Source organism: Rhinoraja longicauda, chromosome 26 (genome assembly GCF_053455715.1).
Source record: "Rhinoraja longicauda isolate Sanriku21f chromosome 26, sRhiLon1.1, whole genome shotgun sequence".
NCBI classification, from domain to species: domain Eukaryota; kingdom Metazoa; phylum Chordata; class Chondrichthyes; order Rajiformes; family Arhynchobatidae; genus Rhinoraja; species Rhinoraja longicauda.
In genome coordinates this window covers 29,706,912-29,731,462 of record NC_135978.1, presented here as the reverse complement: position 1 = coordinate 29,731,462, position 24,551 = coordinate 29,706,912, and the positions used below count along the sequence as shown (strand labels likewise).

Here is a 24,551-nt window from a genome sequence, read left to right as displayed (position 1 = left end):
CAGGGTTCCACTAGAAGTCGCTAGGGGTTCCGCAAGAAATCCCTCCCCCCCTCCATGCCCTGGAAGTCTCCCCGAAAATGTGGCACTTAGGCTGGGCAAGGCAGCCAATCTCGGCCTCATCGGGACTTCCACGGCCAATTAAATTTGCAACCGGCGGCTGGGGCTCTGGAACTCCAGCCCAGCTGGAGCCAGCACATCTATCCCCATAACCGACTTCCTTGGCCTGCTAGATAAACCAGCAAAGCTCTGGAACCAAGAGTGCCAGAAAATTAGTGGTGGAACTGTAATGAGTAAATATTAAATTTAAGTGCAAGATTACATAACTAAATTAATTAAGACAGGGTTAAAATATATAAATACAGCAGAAAAGCCACTTTTTTGGGCTGATTATGAATTAATGTGTTAATTTACTTCAAAATGTTATTAGTGTACAGTGACATATTCACATTATTTTGTAATGTCTGTTTTTTACTTTGAAATGCACTAAAAGAGGCTTGAAACTGGTAATTTTGTGTGTAAATGTTTCCAATTTTTTGACCCCCGTTGTAAAATACAACGTTGTAAAATAAAATTTAAAAATACAAGGAAATAATGATCGAAGAACATTAAGCAAACTCGCACTGAAAGTTTATCTGTTAAATAAAGGTCAGCAATTTCATTCACCAATATTAAATAGACCCGCCTGCTTCCATGACAAATGTACCTGGGTGCGCCCGACGACACTAAACCTATTGACTTTCCACTCGTTTATTTCTCCAGGGCGTGGAGCTGTCGGGGCTTTCTGCGGCCATCAGCCATTTCCTAAACTGCTTCCTCAGCTCCTTCCCCAACCCCATCGCTCACCTCCCGACCGACGAACTGGTCTCGAAGAAAAAGAGGAACAAGAGGAAGCCCCGGCATTTGGGCAACGCGGACAACACAGCCTGGGCCAGCACCACCCCACAGGAGCTGTGGAAGAACATCAGCAACGAGACCAAGAGTTACTTCAACTTCACCATAGAGTGGTACGGACATTGGGCTACAGCGGTGGAGTGTAGAGACTGAGTGAGATCCACATGCTCTACATGACGAGGCGGCAAAACCACCTGTCACATTTAGTTCTAGTTTTACTTTCAGGCCCATCGGCCCACCAAGTCCACACCGACCAGCGATCCCCGCACACTAACACTATCCTACACACACACACAAGAGACGGTTTTTTACATTTATACATTTATATCAAGCCAATTAGCCTACAAAACGACGCGTCTTTAGAGTGTGGGTGGAAACCGGGGATCTCGGAGAAAACCCACGCGGGTCACGTTCAAATTCCACACTGACAGCACCCGGAGTCAGGGTCGAACCCGGGTCTCTTGCGCCCTAAGGCAGTAGCTCTACCGCTGCGCTACCGTGCCGCCCTCAATGTTGGTAAAGAACAGTGGCGCAGCTGGTAGAGCCGTTGCCTCACAGCGCTAGAGAAGCGGGTTGGATCCAGATCAGTGCTGTCTGTATGGAGTTTGCCCTGTGTTCTCGCTGTGTGCTGCTCAAAGATACTAGAGGAACAAGATGGACCACTCCGTTGAAATCGCCTATACTGAAGTGTAGTACGCAAAGGAGCCATTTTAGTAGGCAAAACCCGCCGTCTGTTATGCCTCTCGCAGTGTAATCAGTGTTTTGGGGGAACAGTATGTGTGATGATACCATTAAAATGCAGAATATACCTCATCTATCAATTCACAGATTTTTGTTATTTTTCTTTTTAAAATGTTTCTGCAAGTTTCTGCCTACTAAAATGGCGCCGTGACATACTACGGTTTTTAGCGTCGAGTGGTCTATCTTGTTCCTCTAGTATCTTTGTGCTGCTCAAGGTTCCAGTGCCTCTTGCCTGAGAGGAGAGCCGAGCTCAGTTTGTTACCTGCAATAACTGTTAGACTGCTGATGGAATTTTCATTGATTATTAATTATAATTTCTCTTTTGTACAGTGAGAGTGTGGATCAGGCAGTGGAGAAGTATGGCCTGCAGAAGATTAGTCTATTAAGGGAAATATGCCTGAAGTCGGGAATACAGGTAAGAATATAGTATTTGGTCCACAATGTCTATGTTAGCTCCTTGAGAGAGCCAAACTCAAAGTTTAGTTTGAAGATAAACAAAATGCTGGAGTAACTCAGCGGGACAGGCAGCATCCCTGAAGAGAAGGAATGGGTGACGTTTCGGTTCGAGACCCTTCTTCAGACCCAAAACGTCACCCATTCCTTCTCTCCAGACATGCTGCCTGTCCCGCTGAGTTACTCCAGCATTTTGTGTCTGTCTTCGGTTTAAACCAGCATCTGCAGTTCATTCGTACGCAAAGTTTATATAGTTTATCGGTACAGGGCAGAAACTGGCCCTTTGGCCCACCGAGTTCGTGCCAACCAGCAATCACCCCGTACATTAACACTATCCTACACACGAGGGACAATTTACATGTTACAGAAGCCAATTAACCTACAAACCTGCACGTCTTTGGAGTGTGGTAGGAAACCAGAGAAAACCCACGCAGTCACAGAGAGAACATACAGACAGCACCCACAGTCAGGATGGAACCTGGGTCTCTGGTGCTGTAAGGCAGCAACTCTACCGCTGCTAGACACAAAATGCTGGAGTAACTCAGCGGGTCAGGCAGCATCTCAGGAGAAAAGGAATGTGTGACGTTTCGGGTCAGGACCCATCTTCAGACTGATGTCAGGGGAGAGGGCGGGTCAAAGATAGGGTGTAGTCGGAGATAGTAAGATTAGTGGGAGAACTGGGAAGGGGGAGGGGATGGAGAGGAGAAGCAGGGACTACCTGAAGTGGGAGAAGTCAATGTTCAAACCGCTGGGGTGTAAGCTGCCCAAGCGAAATACGAGGTGCTGTTCCTCCAATTTGCACTGGGCCTCACTCTGACAATGGAGGAGGCCCATGACAGAAAGGTCAGACTGGGAGTGGGAGGGGGAGTTGAAGTGCTGAGCCACCGGGAAATCAAGTTAGAGACGGATGGAGCAGAGGTGTTCGGCGAAATGATCGCCGAGCCTGCGTTTGGTCTCGCCGATGTAGAGAAGTTGACATCTGGAACAGCAGATACAGGTTGTAGGAGGTGCTGGTGAACCTCTGCCTCACCTGGAAAGACTGTTTGGGTCCTTGAATGGAGTCGAGGGGGGAGGTAAAGGGACAGGTGTTGCATCTCCTGCGGTTGCAGGGGAAAGTGCCCGGGGATGGGGTGGTTTGGGTGGGAAGGGACGAGTGGACCATGGAGTTACAGAGGGAATGGTCTCTGCAGAACGCAGAGAGGGGAGGGGATGGGAAAATGTGGCCAGTGGTGGGGTCCCGTTGAAGGTGACGGAAATGTTGGCGGATGATTTGTTGGATACGCTGGCTGGTGGGGTGGAAGGTGAGAACGAGGGGGATTCTGTCCTTGTTACGAATGGGGGGAGGGGGAGCAAGAGCGGAGCTGCAGGATATAGAGGAGGCCCTAGTGAGAGCCTCATCTATAATGGAAGAGGGGAAGCCCCGTTTCCTAAAGAATGAGGACATCTCTGATGCCGTAGTGTGAAACACCTCATCCCGGGCGCAGATGCGGCGTAGACGGAGGAATTGAGAGTAGGGGATAGAGTTTTTACAGGAAACAGGATGGGAAGAAGTGTAGTCCAGATAGCTGTGCGAGTCAGTGTGTTTATAGTAAATGTCAGTCACTAGTCTGTCCCCTGTGATGGAGATGGTGAGGTCCAGAAACGGGAGGGAGTTGTCGGAGATGGTTCAGGTAGATTTAAGAGCAGGATGGAAATTGGAAGTGAAGTGTATGAAGTCAGTGAGTTCTGCATGGGTGCAAGTGGTAGCACCAATGAAGTCGTCGATGTAGCGGAGGTAGAGTTCGGTGATGGGGCCAGTGTACGCCCGGAACAGGGATTGTTCGACGTACCCGACAAACAGGCAGGCATAGCTAGGGCCCATGCGAGTGCCCATAGCTACGCCTCTGGTTTGGAGGAAGTGGACCTTTCTGTCCTGGGCCTCCTCCATTGTCAGAGTGAGGCCCAGCACAAATTGGAGGAACAGCGCCTCACCCCTTCCTAGTTCTCCCACTAGTCTTCCTGTCTCCGTCTACATCCTATCTTTGCCCCGCCCCCTCCCCTGACACCAGTCTGAAGATGTGTAAGAAAATAACTGCAGATGCTGGTACAAATCGAAGGTATTTATTCACAAAATGCTAGAGTAATTCAGCAGGTCAGGCAGCATCTCAGGAGAGAAGGAATGGGTGACGTTTTGGGTGGAGAAGGGTCTCGACCCGAAACATCACCCATTCCTTCTCTCCAGAGATGCTGCCTGACCCGTTGAGTTACTCCAGCATTTTGTGTCTATGATTTAAACCAGCATCTGCAGTTTTTTTCCTAACTCTACCGCTGCGCCACTGTGTCACGGCACCCACTAGGTCAAAGTACTGGAGGAAGGCAGCATCGGTGGAAGGATTGGATAAGCGACGTTTCGTTTTGGGACCCTTTTTCCAAAAAGAAGTCCTGACCCGAACATTAGCTGTCCACTCCCACAGATGCTGCCTGACCCGCTGAGTTTACTTTTGTTCAGAAATACAGCATGGAAACAGGCCCTTCACAATTCTCTGTGGGAGAGTGAAGCACCTGATTATCATGCTGGTATTCTCTCCAAAACCTCGACATCCATTTTAATGTGTTCCTCCCAGGGTCCGACGAGCGATTTGTGCAGGTTTAGCTGGCTTTATTTGCGTAAGCACCCTGTCTCAGAGGCCCCTGCAGCAGTGCCTTGACCAGCATTTGAAAGGGCACACGTGTGTAGACCATTGAACAGTACAGTGCAGGATCAGGCCCTTCGGCCCACCATGTTTGTTCCGCACACGATGCCAAGGCCAACTTGAGTTTTAGTTTAATTTAGAGATACAATGTGGAAACTGACCCACATCGAGTCCACACTGACCGGCGATCACACGTACACCAATTCAATCCTGCACACTAGGGACAAACGTTACAGAAACCTATTAACCTACAACCTCACAGCGCCAGACACCTAGGTTCGATCCCGACTACGGGTGCTGTCTTTGTGGAGTTAGTATGCTCCCCCTGTGACTGCATGGGTTTTCTGCGGATAACCTACGACCGGCATGTCTTTTGGCGTGTGGGAGGAAACCGGAGCACCCGGAGTAAACCCACGCAGGTCACGGGGAGAACGTACAAACTCAATACAGACGGCACCCGTAGTCGGGATGGAACCCGGGTCTCTGATGCTGTAAGGCAGCAACTCTACTGTGCCATCATAGGTCTTACCTGCCCGCACATGATCCGTATCCCTCCATCCCTACATATCCACATGCCTGTTCAAAAGCCTCTGAACCCCACTATTGCTCCTGCCTCCTCCTCCTCCACCACCACCCCCGGCAGTGCGCTCCAGTCAGAATTGCAGAGGGTGTCATTTGAAGATGTCTGCTCCTGGTTTACTGTTGTTTTTGCTGATGAAAAACGATTTGTTCTCTTGGTAGATTTTACTGAAGGAATACAACTTTGACAGCCGGCACCGGCCGACCTTCACCGAGGAGGATATCCTCAACATCTTCCCCGTGGTCAAGCACGTTAATCCTAAGGCATCGGATGCCTTCCATTTCTTCCAAAGTGGACAATCTAAAGTTCAACAAGGTACAGTATCCACAGTGAATTTACTTTAGAGATCCAGCGCAGAAACAGGCCCTTCGGCCCACCGAGTCCACGCCGATCAGCAATCCCCGCACGCTAACACTATCCCACACACACACACACGAGGGACAATTTTACAATGATACCAAACCATTTAGCCTACAAACCTGTTCGTCTTTGGAGTGTGGGATGAAACCGGAGCACCTGGAGAAAACCCACACAGGTCACGTGGGAGAACGTACAAACTCCGTACAGACAAGCACCCGTAGTCAGGATCGAATCAAGGTCTCTGGCGCTGTGAGGCAGCAACTCTACTGCTGCGCCCGTGGGTCTAAACATATTTCTTTATTCAGATCTTCACGAGCTCTGATTTCCTATTTTACCAACAGCAAAATGGCCTGGTCAACGATATTCCACCGGCCGCCAAAGCAGCGTGCCGCATGGTGGCTTAGCGGTCGTTCATACCACTGGGCTGCAAGCTACCCAAGTGAAATATGAGGTGCTATCTTCTTCTTGAGATCACACCTTCCCTAGCCAACAATGGACCTATCAGGGCGACAAGGTGACGCAGCAGTAGAGCTACTGCCTTACAGCGCCAGAGACCCGGGTTTGTAGTCTGTACGGAGTTTGTACGTTCTCCCCGTGACCTGCGTGGGTTTTCTCCGGGTGCTCCGGTTTCCTCCCGCACTCCAAAGACGTGCAGGTTTATAGGTTAATTGGCTGGGTATAAATGTGAAATTGTTCCTAGTTTGTGCGGGGATCGCTGGTCGGTGCGGACTCGGTGGGCCGAAGGGCTGGTTTCAGTGCTTTATCTCTAAACTAAACTAAACTAAACTAAAGTTACGGTGAATTAGCAAGGGCGGGCACGTGGGATGTCGGGTGCAGATTATAAATCAGTTTGTTTCTTGTTTGCTGACTGGCGTGGGGCCAGGGTGAAGGCTGGCTTTAATCATTTGGCAAGCTCCTGGCCTCAGCTGCGTTATCCCCAGGCACAACGCCCCACTCCACGCAACGGGAAGGAAGTTAACCTTGCGAATCCTATTGCCGCCAGACGGCAGTGAGCATCTCATCGCCTGGCTTCTCAGCTGGGCGCTGCAGTGAGCTTTGTCTCGGAAACACTTGCACAGTGCTGCCTTTTTTAAAACCCCATCATCAAGATACACAGACTTTGTGCGATGGAAAGGAAATGTTAATCTCATCAAAGTGGAAAATCTCCTCACCCTCATCATAGAAGGTGGTAGATCAGGGGCATGTTCAGTTCAGTTTATTATCATGTGTACCGAGGTACAGTGAAAAGCTCTTGTGGCGTGCCAGCCAGCCAGCCAACGGAAAGACAATACATGATTACAATCGACCAACCCACAGTGGTAAGGGTATATTGTTTAGTGCAAGTTAAAGCCGATAAAGTCCAATCAAAGGTAGTCTGAGGGTCTCCGATGAGGTCGATAGTAGGTCAGGACTGCTCTCTGGTTGCAGTAGTTTGGTCGGAGTGGGCACGTTGGGCCGCTGGGCCTCTTTCCGCGCTCAGGGCTCTGGGCACAGGAACAGGTCTTTCGGCCCACAATGTCTGTGCCCATCATAAATGCCAACAAGCCCAACCCTTATCTGCCTGCCCCAAATCCATATCCCTCCATCCCCCATATCCCTCCATCCCCCATATCCCTCCATCCCCATTCCCCATATCCCCCCATCCCCCATATCCCCCCATCCCCCATATCCCTCCATCCCCCATATCCCCTCATTCCCCATATCCCCTCATTTCCCATATCCCCCATTTCCCATATCCCCCATATTCCCCATATCCCCCATTCCCCATATCCCCCATTCCCCATATCCCTCCATTCCCCATATCCCTCCATCCCCCATATCCTTCCATCCCCCATATCCCCCCATCCTCCATATCCCCCCATCCCCATATCCCTCCATCCTCATATCCCCCCATTCCCCATATTCCTCCATTCCCCATATCCCTCCATTCCCCATATACTTCCATTCCTCACATGCCTATCCAAAAGTCTCTTGAAAGCCACTATTGTATCTGCCTCCACCACCACCCCCAACAATGCGTTCCAAGCCCCCACCACCCTCTGTGTAAAAACAAAACAAACTTTCCCCACACATTTCCTTTAAACTTTGCCCCTCTCACCATAAAGCTATGCTCACGATTATTTGATATATCTCTCCTGGGGGGAAAAGGTTCTGACTGTCTACCCTATCTATGCCTCTCATAATATTGTATACTTCTGTCAGCTCTTCCCCCACATGTCTGGCTGTCCTTTCCGAGTTCAGAGTATAAGGGAGTCCAGCTCCACCACCAGCACTGACAGGTGGAATCTCTATACAGCACTTAAACCCAGCGAGCCTCTCAGTCCAAGTGCAAGAAGGGTCAGGCTATCAACAATACAAACGGCCCCTCCGACACCATACGGTGGCACTGTGGCGCAGCGGTAGAGTTGCTGCCTCACAGGTTGGATCCTGACAATGGGTGCTGTCTGTACAGAGTTTATATGTTCTCCCCGTGACCTGCGTGGGTTTTCTCTGGATCTCTGTTTTCCTCCCATAAAGACATACAGGTTTGTAGGTTAATTCGCTTGGTGTAAGTGTAAATTGTCCCCAGTGTGTAGGATAGTGTTAGCGTGCGTTAGTGTTAGCTGGTCAGTGCGGACTCGGTGGGCCTGTTTCCTCACTGTATCTCTGAACTAAACTAAACTGATCACACTTACCCTGGCCAACAATGGACCAACCAGGCCGGCCCTGCCTGAGGTCATTTGTGGCCGGCCTTGATTTGGTCCTGGTCTCTTCTTGCCTTCAGCTCTTCACCCCCCCACCCACCCCCCTACTTTCAGTCCAACGAAGGGTCCCGACCCGAAACGTCAGCCATCCTTTTTCTCCAGAGATGCTGCCTGACCTGCTGAGTTATTCCAGCGCTTTGTGTCTATCTTAGGCTAACTTGATTGTCCTCCTAATATGGTATCTACGCCATAATGTGAAACAAATGCCTGTTCTTTACAGGGTTCTTGAAAGAAGGCTGTGAGCTCATCAACGAGGCATTAAATCTTTTCAACAACGTTTATGGAGCAATGCATGTGGAAATCTGTGCCTGCCTGAGGCTCCTGGCTCGGTTAAACTACATCATGGGCGATAACAACGAGGTAAGTCTTTCAATGGCACTGCTGCTCGAGTGCAGAATATTGTTAAGTACACGTGTTGTTAAGATGGAAAGGGCGCAGAGATGATTTACCAGGTTGTTGCCAGGACTTGAGGGCCTGAGCTATAGAGAGAGGTTGGGCAGACCTGGGAACCTATTCCTTGGAGCGCAGGAGGATGAGGGGCGATCTTATAGAGGTGTACAAAACCATGAGTGTCAGGGGTGATGGGGAGAAGGTAGGAGAATGGGGTTGAGAGGGAAAGATAGGTCAGCCATGATTGAATGGTGGAGTGGACTTGATGGGCCGAATGGCCTAATTAGTCAATGACCGCTGTCCGCAGAAGACTTCATGAACAGAAATGCAGAGGCTACACTGCAAGATGCAAACCACTGGTTAGTCGCGAAAATAGGATGGTCGGGTTACAGTTTGCCAAGAAGTACTTAAACGAGCAATCGCAGTTCTGGAAAAAGGTCTTGTGGATAGATGAGACAAAGATGAACTTATATCAGAGTGATGGCAAGAGCAAAGTATGGAGGAGAGAAGGAACTGCCCAAGATCCAAAGCATACCACCTCATCTGTGACACACAGTGGTTATGGCCTGGGCATGTATGGCTGCTGAAGGTACTGGCTCACTTATCTTCATTGATGATACAACTGTTTATGGTAGTAGCATAATGAATTCTGAAGTGTATAGACACATCCTATCTGCTCAAGTTCAAACAAATCCTCAAAACTCATTGGCCGGCGGTTCATTCTACAGCAAGACAATGATCCCAAACATACTGCTGAAGCAACAAAGGAGTTTTTCAAAAGCTAAAATTCAAAGCCTTTTCAAAGCCTTTCAGAATGGCAGGCAGTGCTAGTGGGGTACCGCAAGGCTCTGTGCTGGGACCACAGCTATTTACAATATACATTAATGTCTTGGATGAACGGAATTAAAAGTAACATTAGCAAATTTGCAGATGACACAAAGCTGGGTGGCAGTGTGAACTGTGAGGAAGATGCTATGAGGTTGCAGAGTGACAGAGGGCAGTGGAGGCCAATTCTCTGGATGCTTTCAAGAGAGAGTTAGATAGAGCTCGTAATGATAGCGGAGTCGGGGAATATGGGGAGAAGGCAGGAACGGGATACTGATTGTGGATGATTAGCCATGATCATGGTAAATGGCGGTGCTGGCTCGAAGGGCCGAATGGCCTCCTCCTGCACCTATTGTCTATTGTCTAAAAAATAGTCAATTCTTGAGTGGCCAAATCAATCACCCGATCTGAACCCAATTGAGCATGCCTTTTATGTGCTGAAGAGAAACATGAAGGGGACTAGCCCCCAAAACAAGCATAAGCTAAAGATGGCTGCAATACAGGCCTGGCAGAGCATCACCAGAGAAGACACCCAGCAACTGGTGATGTCCATGAATCGCAGACTTCAAGCAGTCATTGCATGCAAAGGATATGCAACAAAATACTAAACACGGCGACTTTCATTTACATGACATTACTGTGTCCCAAACATTATGGTGCCCTGAAATGGGGGGACTATGTATAAACACTGCTGTAATTTCAACATGGTGAAACCAAAATGTATAAAAATGGCCTTAATTAAAATCTGACAATGTGCACTTTAACCACATGTGATTTATTTCTATTACAAATCTCAAATTGTGGAGTACAGAGGCAAATAAATAAATGATGGGTCTTTGTCCCAAACATTATGGAGGCCACTGTATAACAGCATGCAAAGGAATCGAGCTGGAGGACATAGGTTTAAGGTGAGGGGGGGGAGATTTAATAGGAACTTGAGGAGCAACTTGTTCAGAGGGTGGTGGGTGTATGGAACGAGCTGCCATAGGAGGCAGTTCAGGTACCATCACAACGTTAAAAAAACATTTGGACAGGACAGGTTTAGAAGGATATGGGCCATACGCAGGCAGGTGGTACTAGTGTAGGTGGGACATGTTGGTCGGTCTGTATTTGCCAATTGTGTGAACATTCAGGAATACAGGTTGAAGAATTGTGGCCTCCAGTGTTATGACTGCATCTGTATGGGTGCATCTGCATCAGCGGTAGAGTTGCTGCCTCACAACGCCAGAGACCCGGGTTTGATCCTGACTACAGGTGCTGTCTGTACGGAGTTTGCAGGTTCTCCCAGTGACCCTGCTGGTTTCCTCCAGGTGCCCCAGTTTCCTCACACGCTCCAAAGACATGCAGGTTTGTTGGTTAATTGGTCCTCTGTAAATTGCCCCTGGTGTGTGTAGGATAATGTTAGTGCGCGGGGATCGCTGGTCGGCGCGGACTCGGTGGGCTGAAGGGCCTGTTTCCGCGCTGTGTCTCTTAAAACATAAAATAAAATCTCCAAACCTTCGCAGGAAGTGGATCTTTTTCTAGTACGGTTTTCATCATTTTCTTTTCTTAATGTTTATTTTCTCAGGCCTTGAACAATCAGCAGAAGGCAGTGTTGATGAGTGAACGAGCACTGGGAGTGGATCACCCCAACACAATCCAGGAATATGTGAGTCCTATCACTGTTAACCCTCGCTATAACCCCAACCACCATCTACCTCATTGGTGACCCTCGGTCTATCTTTGATCGGACTTTACTGGCTTTACAATAGACAATAGGCAACAGGTGCAGGAGGAGGCCATTCGGCCCTTCGAGCCAGCACTGCCATTCAATGTGATCATGTCTGACTCTCTCTTGAAAGCATCCAGGTAAAGGGCATACCCTTAAACATTATTCCCTTATCATGTATCTCTACACTGTAAATGGCTCGATTGTAATTGTGTATTGTCTTTCCGCTGACTGGCTAGCACACAGCAAGAGCTTTTCACGGTACCTGGGCACATGTGACAATAAACTAAGCCAAACTAAACTCAGAGCTAAGGACACAAGACTCAGAGTCATCATCCTTCGTATCGTTTATTTTCCTGAATAAAGCCTCTTACAACCAGTTACATAAACGGGAAATCTAATTTCCCACTCCACCAACAATATTGAGCTGGACAAAATAGCACGCAACAAATCTTTTCACTGTACACGCGATAATAAACTAAACAAAACTAAGCCACCACAGGGGGAGTGGTATGGTGTCCGTTATTGCAGATTGTCCACTATAACTGCGTGGGGGGGTAAAGTTCAACCCGAGGCCGGGAGGGGAGAAGCGCGTTGTCGGGTGGGGGAGGGGTTAAACCAGGGGCGTTTGACAGCAGGGGAGCGGCAAAGCCCCAGGACCCACACGCGGCGCGCCGCGGACGGGCCCGGTACTGACGCCTTGTCACGCTGCTCACTCTCCCCTCCCGCAACCGGAAGCTCCCGCCCCCGCGGGGCACCTGGCGGAGGTGGGGGGGCGGGGGGGGGCAACAGTCCACTGTGTAGAGGTCCATCATTGTCAGGGTTTACTGTACTTTAATACGTAACTGTGCCAATGTGGCCATGTTGCTCTCTATTCCATAACCAAGTTCTTCCTTCTGATCTGCAAAGATATTGTAGGAGCGTAGTCAATCTGTTACATGGAGTGACAGGGACACACAGTGGATGAGATGGGCCTATGGTCCTGTTTCCCTGCTGTGCCACACTATGAAAAGCAAAATTCTACATTCCCTGTCTTAGTCGATTCTCAGTCTGAAGAAGGGTCTGGACCCAAAACGTCACCTCTTCTCTCCAGAGATGCTGTCTGACCCACTGAGATACTCCAGCTTCCTGTGTCTGTCCTCGGTTTAAACCAGCACCTGCAGTTCCTTCCCACAGGTATTCTCCTCATGTGGCCAGGACAGTTTTTTGCACGGGACCTTCGTCCACTCTTTGCAGTATTCAATCAAAGAGTTGGAGCGGTATGACACAGAAATAGGCCCTTTGGCCCAGCTTTCCCATGCTGGTCCATATGCCTCTACACCTTTGCTATCCATGGACCTGTCAAGAGTGTTTTATTGTCATGTCCCGGAACAGAACAATGAACTTCCCATAATGAATAACAAAAACCTTTTTTTAATATATACTAGACTAAATGGACCCGTTCGGCCCAAACCTGCATTGGTGCAGCACCCTCTCCTCCCTCTCCCCTCTCCCCCTTCCTCTCCCCACTCCCCCTTCCTCTCCCCACCTTCCCCTCCCCCCCACCCAATCCCCCTCAACCCCCCTTATCCTCCCTCCACCCCCTCCCTCCCCCTCCTCCCTCCACCCCCTCCCTCCCTCGTAGGAGATAGATTTAAACTTTAAAATGTGAATAACTTTAAAAATATAACACCGATTTCAATGAAACTTCTTCCATTAGCACCAAAGGGACGACGGTGAGTAAGGTGGGGCTAAAATTGTCACGCTATCGTGTACCGTTTTGGCTGTAGTTCAGGAACAAACAAACAAACAAGAGTTTTAGTATACAGATATTTATATGTGTGTGCATATATATATATACACTGAAACTCTCGTTTGTTTGTTTGTTTGTTCCTGAACTACAGTCTCCTCTGGTGCTCCCGTTTCCCCCTTCATCCCAAACCTGCGGGTTTGTAGGTTAATTAGCCCTCTGTAAGATTGCCCCTCGTGTGTAGGGAGTGGATGCAAAAATGGGATAACTTAGAACTAGTGTGAACGGGTGATCTAATGGTTGGCATGGATTTGGTGGGCCGAAGGGCCTGTTTCCATGCTGTCTCTCCAAACTCAGCTAAAGTATGTTTTGCAGTGACTCAGCGGGCCAGGCGGCATCTCGGGAGAACATGGACATGGGTTGTGAAGAAGGGTGCCGATCTGAAACGTCACCCATCCATGTTCTCCAGAGATGCTGCCTGACTGGCTGAGTTCCTCCAGCACTTTGTGTCTGGTTTTGTGAACAGGCATCTGCGGTGTCTTGTGCCTAAAACAGGCTTTGTGTCGTTTGCCTTACAGATGCACCTTGCCCTGTACTGCTTTGCCAATGGCCAGCTCTCCACCGCATTGAAGTTACTGTACCGATCTCGCTACCTCCTGATCCTGGTGTATGGTGAGGACCATCCAGAAATGGCCCTGTTGGACGTGAGTATTTGCACTCTGGAAAATATTTTCCCAGTCGCTCGTGCGTTGCTGAAGGAGCAGAATAAAAGCTTTCCACTGCCGTGACCAGCAAGGCGGCTCTGACTTCAACCTTGCTTTTACAATCGGTTTGGCCTGGTTTAGTTTAGAGATACGGCGCAGAAAAAAAGGCCCTTCGGCCCACCGGGTCCACGCCGACCAGCGTTCACTACTAGCACTATGCTACACACACTGGAGACAATTTACACTCTTTACCGAAGCCAATTAACCCTACAAACGCCTTTGGAGTGTGGGAGGAAACCGGAGCACCCGGAAAAAACCCACGCAGGTCACGGGAAGAACGTACAAACTCCATACAGACTGCACCCGTAGTCAGGATCGAACCCGGGTCTCGGGCGCTCCCTTGCCACTCATGTGGCCGCCTGGGGTGATAACTCTTCCCTTCTTTGAGGGGTTTCCCCACCGGACTCTGCCCCCCCCCCCCCCAATGTCCAGCAGTGGAAGGACCCTAGACTCTGGTCACCTCTGCTCTAGGTACATGGATATAAAAGGCTTAGCGGGATATGGGGCAAATGCGGGCAAATGGGACTAGTTTAGATGGGGCATCTTGGTCAACGTGAACGAGTTAGTGTTCAATAGTGCTGTAATTGTCACGTGTGCAACTGCGCAGTGAAATTATTTTTGCATATATTACACATGCGGGCGCCGCCATTTTGTTACGCCATTATTCAAAGTCTAAAGACCACTCAGCCTGCCCGGCCTCCTGCAGCCCACCTTGAGGCATTACCCCGGCTCACCCACCTATCGGCCCACGCCCCTCACATCTCACGTCTCCAGCGGGTTCCCGATCCCACCGTCCAACAAGTCTTTGGACGGGAAGGTAGACACAGATTGCTGGAGTAACTCAGTGGGACAGGCAGCATCCCTGGGGGGAAGGAATGGGGGACGTTTCGGGTCGAGACCCTTCTGTCCGGCCGACCGACGAGCCTTCGGGCGGGTTCCTGCTCCTGCTGACCGATGAACCTTCCACGGGAGCACCGTGGGCGAGGGCACCGTGGGCGGGGGCACCATGGGCGCGGGCACTGTGGGCGCGGGCACTGTGGGAAGGCCTCCACCACGATGAATCCGTTGGGCCAAAGGGCCTGCTTCCACGCTGCATGACTAGTTTAAAGAGAACTTCAGAAAAAAATATTAACTTAAATCCTTTATTGAGATTGCTAAACAGGTACGAGACAGATGCTAGACAGGTCCATGGACAGGACAGGTTTGGAGGCATATGGACCGAGCCTGGGCAGGTGGGACGAGTGTAGATGGGACATGTTGGCCGGTGTGGGCGGGTTGGGCCGAAAGGCCTGTTTCCACACTGTATCACTCTGTGGCTCTTAATTGCTGAATATTTGTAACTGGCTTTCGGTGTGGATATCGGGTTCACCCGTACATCTATATACTAAAACTCTTGTTTGTTTGTTTGTTTGTTTGTTTGTTCCTGAACTACAGACAAAACGGTTCACGATAGCACAACAATTTTAGGCCCACCTTACTCACCGTCATCCCTTTGGTGTTAATGGAAGAAGTTTAATTGAAATCGGTGTTATATTTTTAAAGTTATTCACATTTTAAAATTTAAATCTATCTCCTATGGGGGGGAGGGAGGAGGGAAGGAGGGGTTGGAGGGGAGGGAGGGAGGGGGAGGATAAGGGGGTTGAGGGGGATGGAGGGGAAGGGGTGGGGGAAGGGGGAGGCTGGGGAGAGGGTGCTGCACCAATGCAGGAGTGGTTTGGGCCCAACGGGTCCACTTGGTCTAGTCTCCTATAAACCTTGCCCCTCTCACCTTAAAGCCATGGCCTCCAGTATTTGATATTTCCCTCGCGAGAAACAGGTTCTGACTGTCTACCCTATCTATGCCTCTCGTAATTTTATATCCCTCCCTCCAGTCTCATCTCGACCTCCGTGACCGGCCTGAGTTGTAATCTCACCATCTCCTTCCTCCCGCACAAAGTTCACACCTTCCTTCCATGGTTTCGTTTATTCTTAGAATTTTGGTCAATTTTAAACACTTGTCAGCAGAGACCTTTAGACTTTAGAGAAGCTGTGCGGGAAACAGGCCCTTCGGCCCACCGAGTCCACGCCGGCCAGCGATCGCCCCATACACCAGCACAATCAGACACACACTAGGGACAATTTACAGTTTTACCAAAACCAATGAACCTACAAACCTGCACGTCTTTGTGGAGTGTGGGAGGAAACTGGAGCACCCGGAGAAAACCCACGCGGTCACAGGGAGAACGTACAAACTCCGTACAGACAGCACCCATAGTCAGGATCGAACCCGGGCCTCTGGCGCTGTGAGGCAGCAACTCTACCGCTGCGCCACTGTGCTGCCCTAGCATTTTGAGTTTCTAGTCAGACTCCATGTATATGTAGTTCACACTTTACATGGCTGGCATGGTCTGCTCACATTGATCACATTGTTTAATGATTCACATTTTAAAGTTTAAATCTATCTCCTAGGGAGGGAGGAGGGAGGATAAGGGGGGTTGAGGGGGCTGGAGTGGGGGGGAGGGGATGGGGGGATGGGGAGGGAGGTTGTAGGGGGGATGGAGAGGGGGAGCGAGGGGTGGGGAGGGTAGGGAGGGGGGAGGGGAGGGAGGGGTGGAGAGGGGAGGGGGCTGAGGGAGGGGTGGAGGAGAGGGTGCTGCACCAATTCAGGAGAGGTTTGGGCCCAACGGGTCCACTTGGTCTAGTATTCCTCTAAACCGTTCCTGTCTGTGCACCTGTCCAAGTATGGTATCTGTAGAAAAGAACTGCATAAATTGTCCCCAATGTGTAGGATAGTGCCAGTGTACGGGGCGATCGATGTCGGCACAGACTCGGTGGGCCGAAGGGCCTGTTTCCACGCTGTATCACTAAAATAACCATGTCCATGATAATGCAAAAGACGGTCTATAGTGTTACTTTGCGGAGGTAGGATTAGGGTTGTGTAGGTCATTTCAAGAACCTAGATACCAGGAACTGCAGATGTTCGTTTTCACAAAAAGATACAAAGTGCTGGAGTAACGCAGTGGATCAGGCAGCATCTCTGGAGAACATCGATAGGTGATATTTTGGGTCGGGACCCTTCTTTAAAGTCTAATGAAGGGTCCTGACTCAACATCGCCCATTCATGATCTCCAAAGATGCTGCCTGGCCCACTGAGTCACTCCAGCACTTTGTGACCTTTCGGATCAAGCACCTGACGGTTGTTGAATCATGAAGATGGTGGTGGAAGACTTCATACCTCCTGCCCAATGGTGGCAGCTGGAAGAGGGCACGGCCAGGATGGTGGTATCCTTGACGATAGATGCTGCCTTCTTGAGTGCATTGAAGATGAACCAAATCAAGACGGCACTCAAGTTCAGAGAGAAATTATGTTGTAGACCAATGTAGCCAACACTAGTCTTAGTTATATTCTAACCTAAATAAAGGTGGCGCAGCGGTAGAGTTGCTGCCTTACAGCGCCAGAGACCTGGGTTTGATCCTGACTACGGGCGGAGTTTGTACGTTCTTCCCGAGACCTGCGTGGGTTTTCTCCGAGATCTTCGGTTTCCTCCCACACTCCACAGACGTGCGGGTTTGTAGGCTAATTGGCTTGGCATGAGTGTAAATCGTCCCTAGTGTGTAGGATAGTGTTAATGTGTGGGGATCGTGGTCGGCGCGGACCCGGTGGGCCGAAGGGCTTGTTGCCGTGCTGCATCTCTAAACTAAACTACATCAGTGCAGTCAACATACTCACATTTTCGTATGCTTTCTCCACAGAGTAACATTGGTCTTGTGTTACACGGGGTTATGGAGTACGACCTTTCCCTCAGGTTCCTGGAGAGTGCTCTGACCATCAATGAAAAATACCACGGAACAAAATCTCTAAAAGTTGCCATGAGGTAACAAATAGTTATTGTCACTTGCGTTTTATGATTGAAGAATTCTTTCCTCTGCTGACTTTTTGTGAACATGATATTTAAAAACAAAGAAAGCTGGAGTAACTCAGCGGGACAGGCAGCATCTCTGGAGAGAAGGAATGGGTAACGTTTTCGGGTCGAGACCCTCCTTCAGACTGGGGATTGTCAATGGCAGATGATTGGACAAAGGTCAGAGGTGAAAAGACAAAATGTGTGAGAAAAAGGGAATAAGGATAGAACAGGCAAGAAATGTGAAGCCAGAGGAGGGAATATAGTCTCAAAAAATACACAAAGTGCCGGAGTAACCCAGCGGGTCAGGCAGCATCTCTGGAGGTAATGGATCGGTGACCTTTTGGGTCGGGACCCTTCTTCAGACCCAAAACATCACCGATCCACGTTCTGTGGAGATTGCTGCCCGACCTGCTGAGTTACTCCAGCACTTGGCGGCTCTTTTTTTTTAAACCAGCATCTGCCGTTCCTTGTTTCTGACACGATGTTTTTGACAATCAGTTTTTGTTTTAATGCAATTCTGTCTTTTTGTTTCTGTTCCTTTCTCCCCGCCCTCCCCCTCCCCTCCACCATTTGCCAGCCACCATCTGGTAGCGCGAGTCTACGACAGCAAGGCGGAGTTTCGATCAGCGTTGCAGCACGAGAAAGACGGGTACACCATCTACAAAAACCAGGTCAGTCTCACAGCTTCAGTGCGATCCACACCTCTCGCTTGCACCTTGTCACTGTCTGGCTCAGTGTTGATGATGCCATCTGCAGTCCCCATTTGCCAGTGTGTTTCCAGCTGATGGGATATGCCGCGTTATTGATCCCACAATGTGTCGGGGATCCGTGGGATTTGCCGTTTGTTTTTAGATTAATTTCTCAGGCGTTTTTGGATTTCCCTCCCGCGTGTTCGACGGAGGTCCTTCTGGGCTTGTCCTTGATGTCGCCCTCTCCTCCCTTCTCCCGGCCAGTGCTCGGAAGTAGAGTTAGCAGGTTTTTAAGGATGCAGGAGGCCCACCGAATCCGTGCCGACTATCGATCACCCTTTAGATTGTAGGGATACAACAGGGAAACAGGCCCTTCGCCCCACCGAGTCCGTTCCGACCTGTGAACAACCTGTACATTAACACCCTCCTACAACACCGGGGAGGATTTACATGTTTTTTTTACCAAAGCTAATTAACCTACAAACCCGCTAGTCTTAGTGGGAGGAAACCGGAGTCCCCGGGACGAAACCCACGCAGTCACAGGGAGAACACAGGGAGGCGGCACGGTGGCGCAGCGGTAGAGTTGCTGCCTTACAGCGAATGCAGCGCCGGCGACTCGGGTTCGATCCTGACTACGAGCGCCGTCTGTACGGAGTTTGTACGTTCTCCCCGTGACCTGCGTGGGTTTTCTCCGAGATCTTCGGTTTCCTCCCACACTCCAAAGACGTACAGGTTTGTAGGTTAATTGGCTGGGCAAATGTAAAAAATTGTCCCTAGTGGGTGTAGGATAGTGTTAGTGTGCGGGGATCGCTGGGCGGCGCGGACCCGGTGGGCCGAAGGGACTGTTTCCGCACTGTATCTCTAAATCTAAATCTAAAAAAAAAAAGTACAAGCGCTGTTCAGACAGCACCAGTGGTCAGGATGGAACGCAGGTCTCTGGCGCTGCACGGCAGCGACTCTACCGCCGCGCCACCGTGCCCCGCTCACTCCACTTCTACGTTGTCTCACTTGCTCATCCACTTCCTACACACTAGGTGCCAGTTAACCTGCAAACCTGCAAGTCCACGGGATGTGGGAGGAAACCGGAGCACCCGGAGGAAATCAACGCGGTCACAGAGAGAACGTACAAACGCCACACAGACAGCACCAGAGGTCAGGATCGAACCGGGGTCTCTGGCGCTGTGAGGCAGCGGCTCTACCCGCTGTGCCACCGTGCCGCCCAAAGGTGTGCTGTAGGATTGTGTGGAGTTTGTACGTTCTCCCTGTAACCGGCTGGGGTCACTGCACCATCTGGCGTCGTTTCCAGGGGACAGCACGAAGCGGAGGGGTGGTCTTATAGATGTGTGTAAAATCATGAGGGCATGAATAGGGTGATCGCACAGAGTCTTTTGCCCAAAGCAGGGAAATCAGGAGCCAGAGGAAATCAGTTTAAGGTGAGAGATGAAAGTTTTAATAGGAACCTGAGGGGCAACTGAGCCAATTTCTTGATTAGTACAAGTGTTATGGAGGGAGAAGGCTGGAGAATGGGGTTAGGAGGGGAGATAGATCAGCCATGATTGAATGGCGGAGTAGACTTGATGGGCCGAATGGCCTAATTCTAGTCCTATCACTTATATGACCTTATTTCACCGGTATCATTTATATTTGATCTCCACTATTTTCCCGACACGTTCTGTCAGATTAGAGATGCAAATAGATGTCTCCTCTGATGCTGGCTGCCTGCCCAACAGTCCACTCAGTGTTTTTTTAATCAGCACTGGCATCCAATGATTTCAGAACTCACTGATTTATTTTACGAGCCGCCCCCTCTGTGTCAGGGACGGTCAGATCCCCTTTATTTTGGGTGAATGCGTTGAAAACACCGCTGTGGTTTTCAACAGAACGACATTGAATGCAAACAGGGGGACAAAAGTGCCAAGGAAAGGGATGGATGGAAGCATTACAAACACGATGTGAAGGGAGGCACAGGATTATCCCAGTGTCCGTTTACATACAGCGTGGTCTGAAGAAGGGTCTCGATCTGAAACGTCACCCATTCCTTCTCTCCAGGGATGCTGCCTGACCCGCTGAGTTACTCCATCTTTTTGTGTCTGTGCGCATTTGACTCATCAGGTTTGCAATTTAGTTTAGAGATGCAGTGCGGAAATAGGCCCTTCAGTCCACTGAGTCCGTGCCGACCAGCGATCACCCCTGGGTGATCAATGTTCAGCATTGACTTGGCGAGCCGAAAGGGCCCTGGATCCATGTTTTATCTGTAAACTCTTAACTCACCTGCCTGCACGTAAGCTACATTCCTCCATTCCCCACATATCTATGTGCTTATCTCAAAATCTCAAATATTTCAAAACCAAGGCATCTGCGCGCAACATCTTTAGATTTTACTTTAGAGATGTAGCACAAAACAGGCCCTTCGGCCCACCGAGTCCGCGCCGAGCAGCGATCACCCCATATACTAGCACTATCCAACATACTAGCGACAATATTATACATTTGTACGTCCTCCCCGTGACCTGCGTGGGTTTTCTCCGAGATCCTCAGTTTCCTCCCACACTCCAAAGACGTATAGGTATGTAGGTTAATTGACTGGCTAAAAATGTAAAAATTGTCCCTAGTGTGTGTAGGATAGTGTTAATGTGCGGGGATTGCTGGGCGGCGCGGACCCGGTGGGCCAAAGGGCCTGTTTCCGCGCTGTATCTCTAAAAAAACAACTTATAGAGGCCAATTAACCTACAAACATGTGCGCCTTTGGAGTGTGGGAGGAAGACGGAGCACCCGGAGAAAACCCACGCGGTCACGGGGAGAACGTACAAACTCCGTACAGACAAGCACCCTTAGTCAGGATCGAACTGAGGTCTCTGCAGCACTACCGCTGCGCCACTGTGCTGCCTCTCCTTTAAACTTTGCCGCTCTCATCTTAAAGTTATGCCGTCTAGCATTCGACATTTCCATGGACATGCAGGGATCAGGTGCAGACAGAGACGATTAGTTTAACTGGGCAACATGTTTGGCACAGACACCGTGGGCTGAAGGGCCTATTCCTGTGTTGTACTGTTCTGTGTCCAGTCACTCTACACTTCCATCCCCCACAAGGGTGGTCTCGAAGCCCTCCGTTTCTTCCTCGACCGTAGAACCAGCCAATCCCCATCTACTAACACTCTCCTCCGCCTAGCAGAGCTGGTTCTTACCCTCAACAACTTCTCCTTTGACTCCTCCCACTTCCTCCAAACCAGAGGCGTAGCTATGGGCACTCACATGGGCCCTAGCTACGCCTGCCTCTTTGTCGGGTACGTCGAACAATCCCTGTTCCAGACGTACACTGGCCCCATCCCCAAACTCTACCTCCGCTACATCGACGACTGCATTGATGCTACCTCTTGCACCCATGCAGAACTCACTGACTTCATACACTTCACTTCCAATTTCCATCCTGCTCTTAAATATACTTGGACCATCTCCGACATCTCCCTCCCGTTTCTGGACCTCACCATCTCCATCACAGGAGACAGACTAGTGACTGACATCTACTATAAACCCTCTGACTCGCACAGCTATCTGGACTACACTTCTTCCCCACCCTGACTCCTGCAAAAAGTCTATCCCCCACTCCCAATTCCTCCGTCTACGCCGCATCTGCGCCCGGGATGAGGTGTTTCACACTAGGGCGTCAGAGATGTCCTCATTCTTCAGGAAACGAGGCTTCCCCTCTTCCATTATAGATGAGGTACTCACTAGGGTCTCTTCTACATCCCGCAGCTCCGCTCTTGTTCCCCCTCCCCCCATTCGTAACAAGGACAGAATCCGCCTCGTTCTCACCTTCCACCCCACCAGCCAGCGGATCCAACAAATCATCCGCCAACATTTCCGTCACCTCCAACAGGACCCCACTACTGGCCACATCTTCCCATCCACTCCCCTTTCTGCGTTCCGCAGAGACCTTTCCCTCCGTAACTCCTTGTAGATGGGGCATGTTGGTTGGTGTGGGCGTTAGGTCTGTTTGGGCGCTGCATGACTCTGTGCGGAGGCGAGGATTTGAAAACGCAAACAATCCGTGTTGAAAACATTTATCCACTAACGGCTTAAACTGCTGTCATCCTCTTGCCCTTTAATTCTTTAATTTCTGATACAAAAAAAACAAAACAATCTGCAATCTAAGTGGTGTGACATGGAGAGCATTGTTGCACAGAATGTGAGCTCTGCGAGGCTCGCTGCCGTGTGCCAGGGCAGCAGGGCGAAGGCCGCGGACGTCAACAGGACGAACAAGCTCTGCGGCGAGGCTGGCTCGGTCCTGGGGGTGAGGTTGGATTCACTATAGAGGGTCTACAGTGGGGGGGGAGGGGAGGATGCTCCTCAAACTGCGGAGCATCTTGGACAATACAGCTCACCCCTCCCTCCATGACACACTGGTCAACCTGAGGAGCACCTTCAGCAACAGACTGGTTCCACCAAGATGCAGCACAGAACGCCACAGGAGATCCTTCTTCCCTGTGGCTATCAAACTGTACAACCCCTCCCCCTTCTGTCGTGGGGTAGACTGACTACCCTTCTCCCCCCCCTCCCCCACCCAATCTTTGCAATCCAGGACTTTCCACTCGTCACTTTAATTTCATGTATCTTGTTGTGTTTTGTGACTGCTGTCAGACCAATTTCCCTCCTGGGATAAATGAAGTTCTGTCGTATCGTATTGTTAACTAATGTTCTCCCACACACTGGCACAGCTGTTGTCTGGTAGAGCTGCTGCCTCACGGAGCCAAAGACCCCAAATTTGATCCTGACCTGGGGTCCCGTCTGTGTGTAGAGTTTGCACGTTCTCCCCGTGACCGTGTGGGTTTCTTCAGGGTGCTCCGGCTTCCTCCCGCATCCCAAAGACGAGCGGGTTTGTGGGTTATCTGGCCCTCTGTAAATTGCCCCGAGTTTGTAGGGAGTGGGTGAGAAAGTGGGATAACATAGCACGAGTGTGAAGGGATATTTGCTGGTCGGCGTGGGATCGGTGGGCCGAGGGGCCTGTTTCCCACCTGCATCCATCAATCAAAAATCAATCAAACCAATCGCATCAGAATAATGGAGAAACAAGGAACTGCAGATGCTGGTCTACAAAGAAAAAAGACAAAGTGCTGGAAGAACTTCAGTCTGAAGAAGGGTCCCAAAACCAAACATCACCTATCCATGTTCTACGGGGATGCTGCCTGACCCGCTGAGTTACTCCAGCACATTGTGTCTTGTTTTGTAAAGCAGCATCTGCAGCTGCTTGCCTTGATGATCCTACGATTGGAAGCAGAAAGGTTTACGTGCAGATAAATTTGACATTTAGGTTAAAGATCTTCTAAGGTACTGGAGTGCACCTAAGAAGATTGTCATTCAACAGGCTTCACTTGTAGGTTTGGTTTAGTTTAGTTTAGTTTGGAAATACAGTGTGGAAACAGGCCCATGGAGCCCACGCCGACCAGCAATCACCCATACACTAGTTCCATCCGACACACCAGGACAATTTTATCGAAGCCAATTAACCTACAAATCGACACGTCTTTGGAGTTTGGGAGGAAACCAGAGCACCCGGAGAAAACCCACGCAGCCAGAGGGAGAAGGTGCAAACTCCGTACAGACAGCACCCGTGGTCAGGATGGTACCCGGGTCTCTGGCGCTGTGAGGCAGCAACTCTACCGCTGCGCCAACATGCCGCCCTGACCCCTGTTCCTGATCACTGTGGTCACTGCTGGTGCTCTGGAAACTGTCTTCGAGAGGGAATAGAATTTGAGGTATTCATAATATAATTTGTGAAACGTCTGCTCAAAATGGCATGTAATAAAATGAATCCAGTCCCCTATGAAATCTACATGGAACAGGAAACACTTGGAGGTTATTGAGGTATCTCTTTTTCAAACAAATGGGCTTCTTTTGTCTTGCTTGATGCTGAAGGGTTTTCTCTAGTTATCACACAAGGTTACGGGGAGATCGTGAAATGCAATTAATTTCACCAGCAACTCGTCACCTCAGCTAATTCGTCCATTTAAATTGGCCAAGAAACTGGGCTAGATTGTGTTACTATAACGGCTTCTTCCCCTCTGTTATCAGGCTTCTGAACGGTCCCTCCATAAGCTAGAGTACTGTCCGATTCACCTCTACC

The 24,551-nt window shown here is 49.9% G+C and overlaps 1 protein-coding gene across 6 annotated transcripts in view; it reads left to right on the top strand.

Annotated features, from left to right (window-relative positions):
- The window catches only part of cluha (CLUH binding protein of NUMT mRNA a), a 118,938-nt gene that overhangs the window by 79,378 nt on the left and 15,009 nt on the right, over positions 1–24,551 (top strand). For all 6 annotated transcript variants that reach the window (XM_078422781.1, XM_078422779.1, XM_078422782.1 and 3 more), the window contains 8 exons: positions 760–1,004; positions 1,963–2,047; positions 5,499–5,652; positions 8,662–8,801; positions 11,224–11,304; positions 13,672–13,797; positions 17,590–17,711; positions 18,319–18,412. In XM_078422781.1, the coding sequence (XP_078278907.1) occupies positions 760–1,004; positions 1,963–2,047; positions 5,499–5,652; positions 8,662–8,801; positions 11,224–11,304; positions 13,672–13,797; positions 17,590–17,711; positions 18,319–18,412 (1,047 nt within the window). The remainder of the gene's footprint in view (positions 1–759; positions 1,005–1,962; positions 2,048–5,498; positions 5,653–8,661; positions 8,802–11,223; positions 11,305–13,671; positions 13,798–17,589; positions 17,712–18,318; positions 18,413–24,551) is intronic.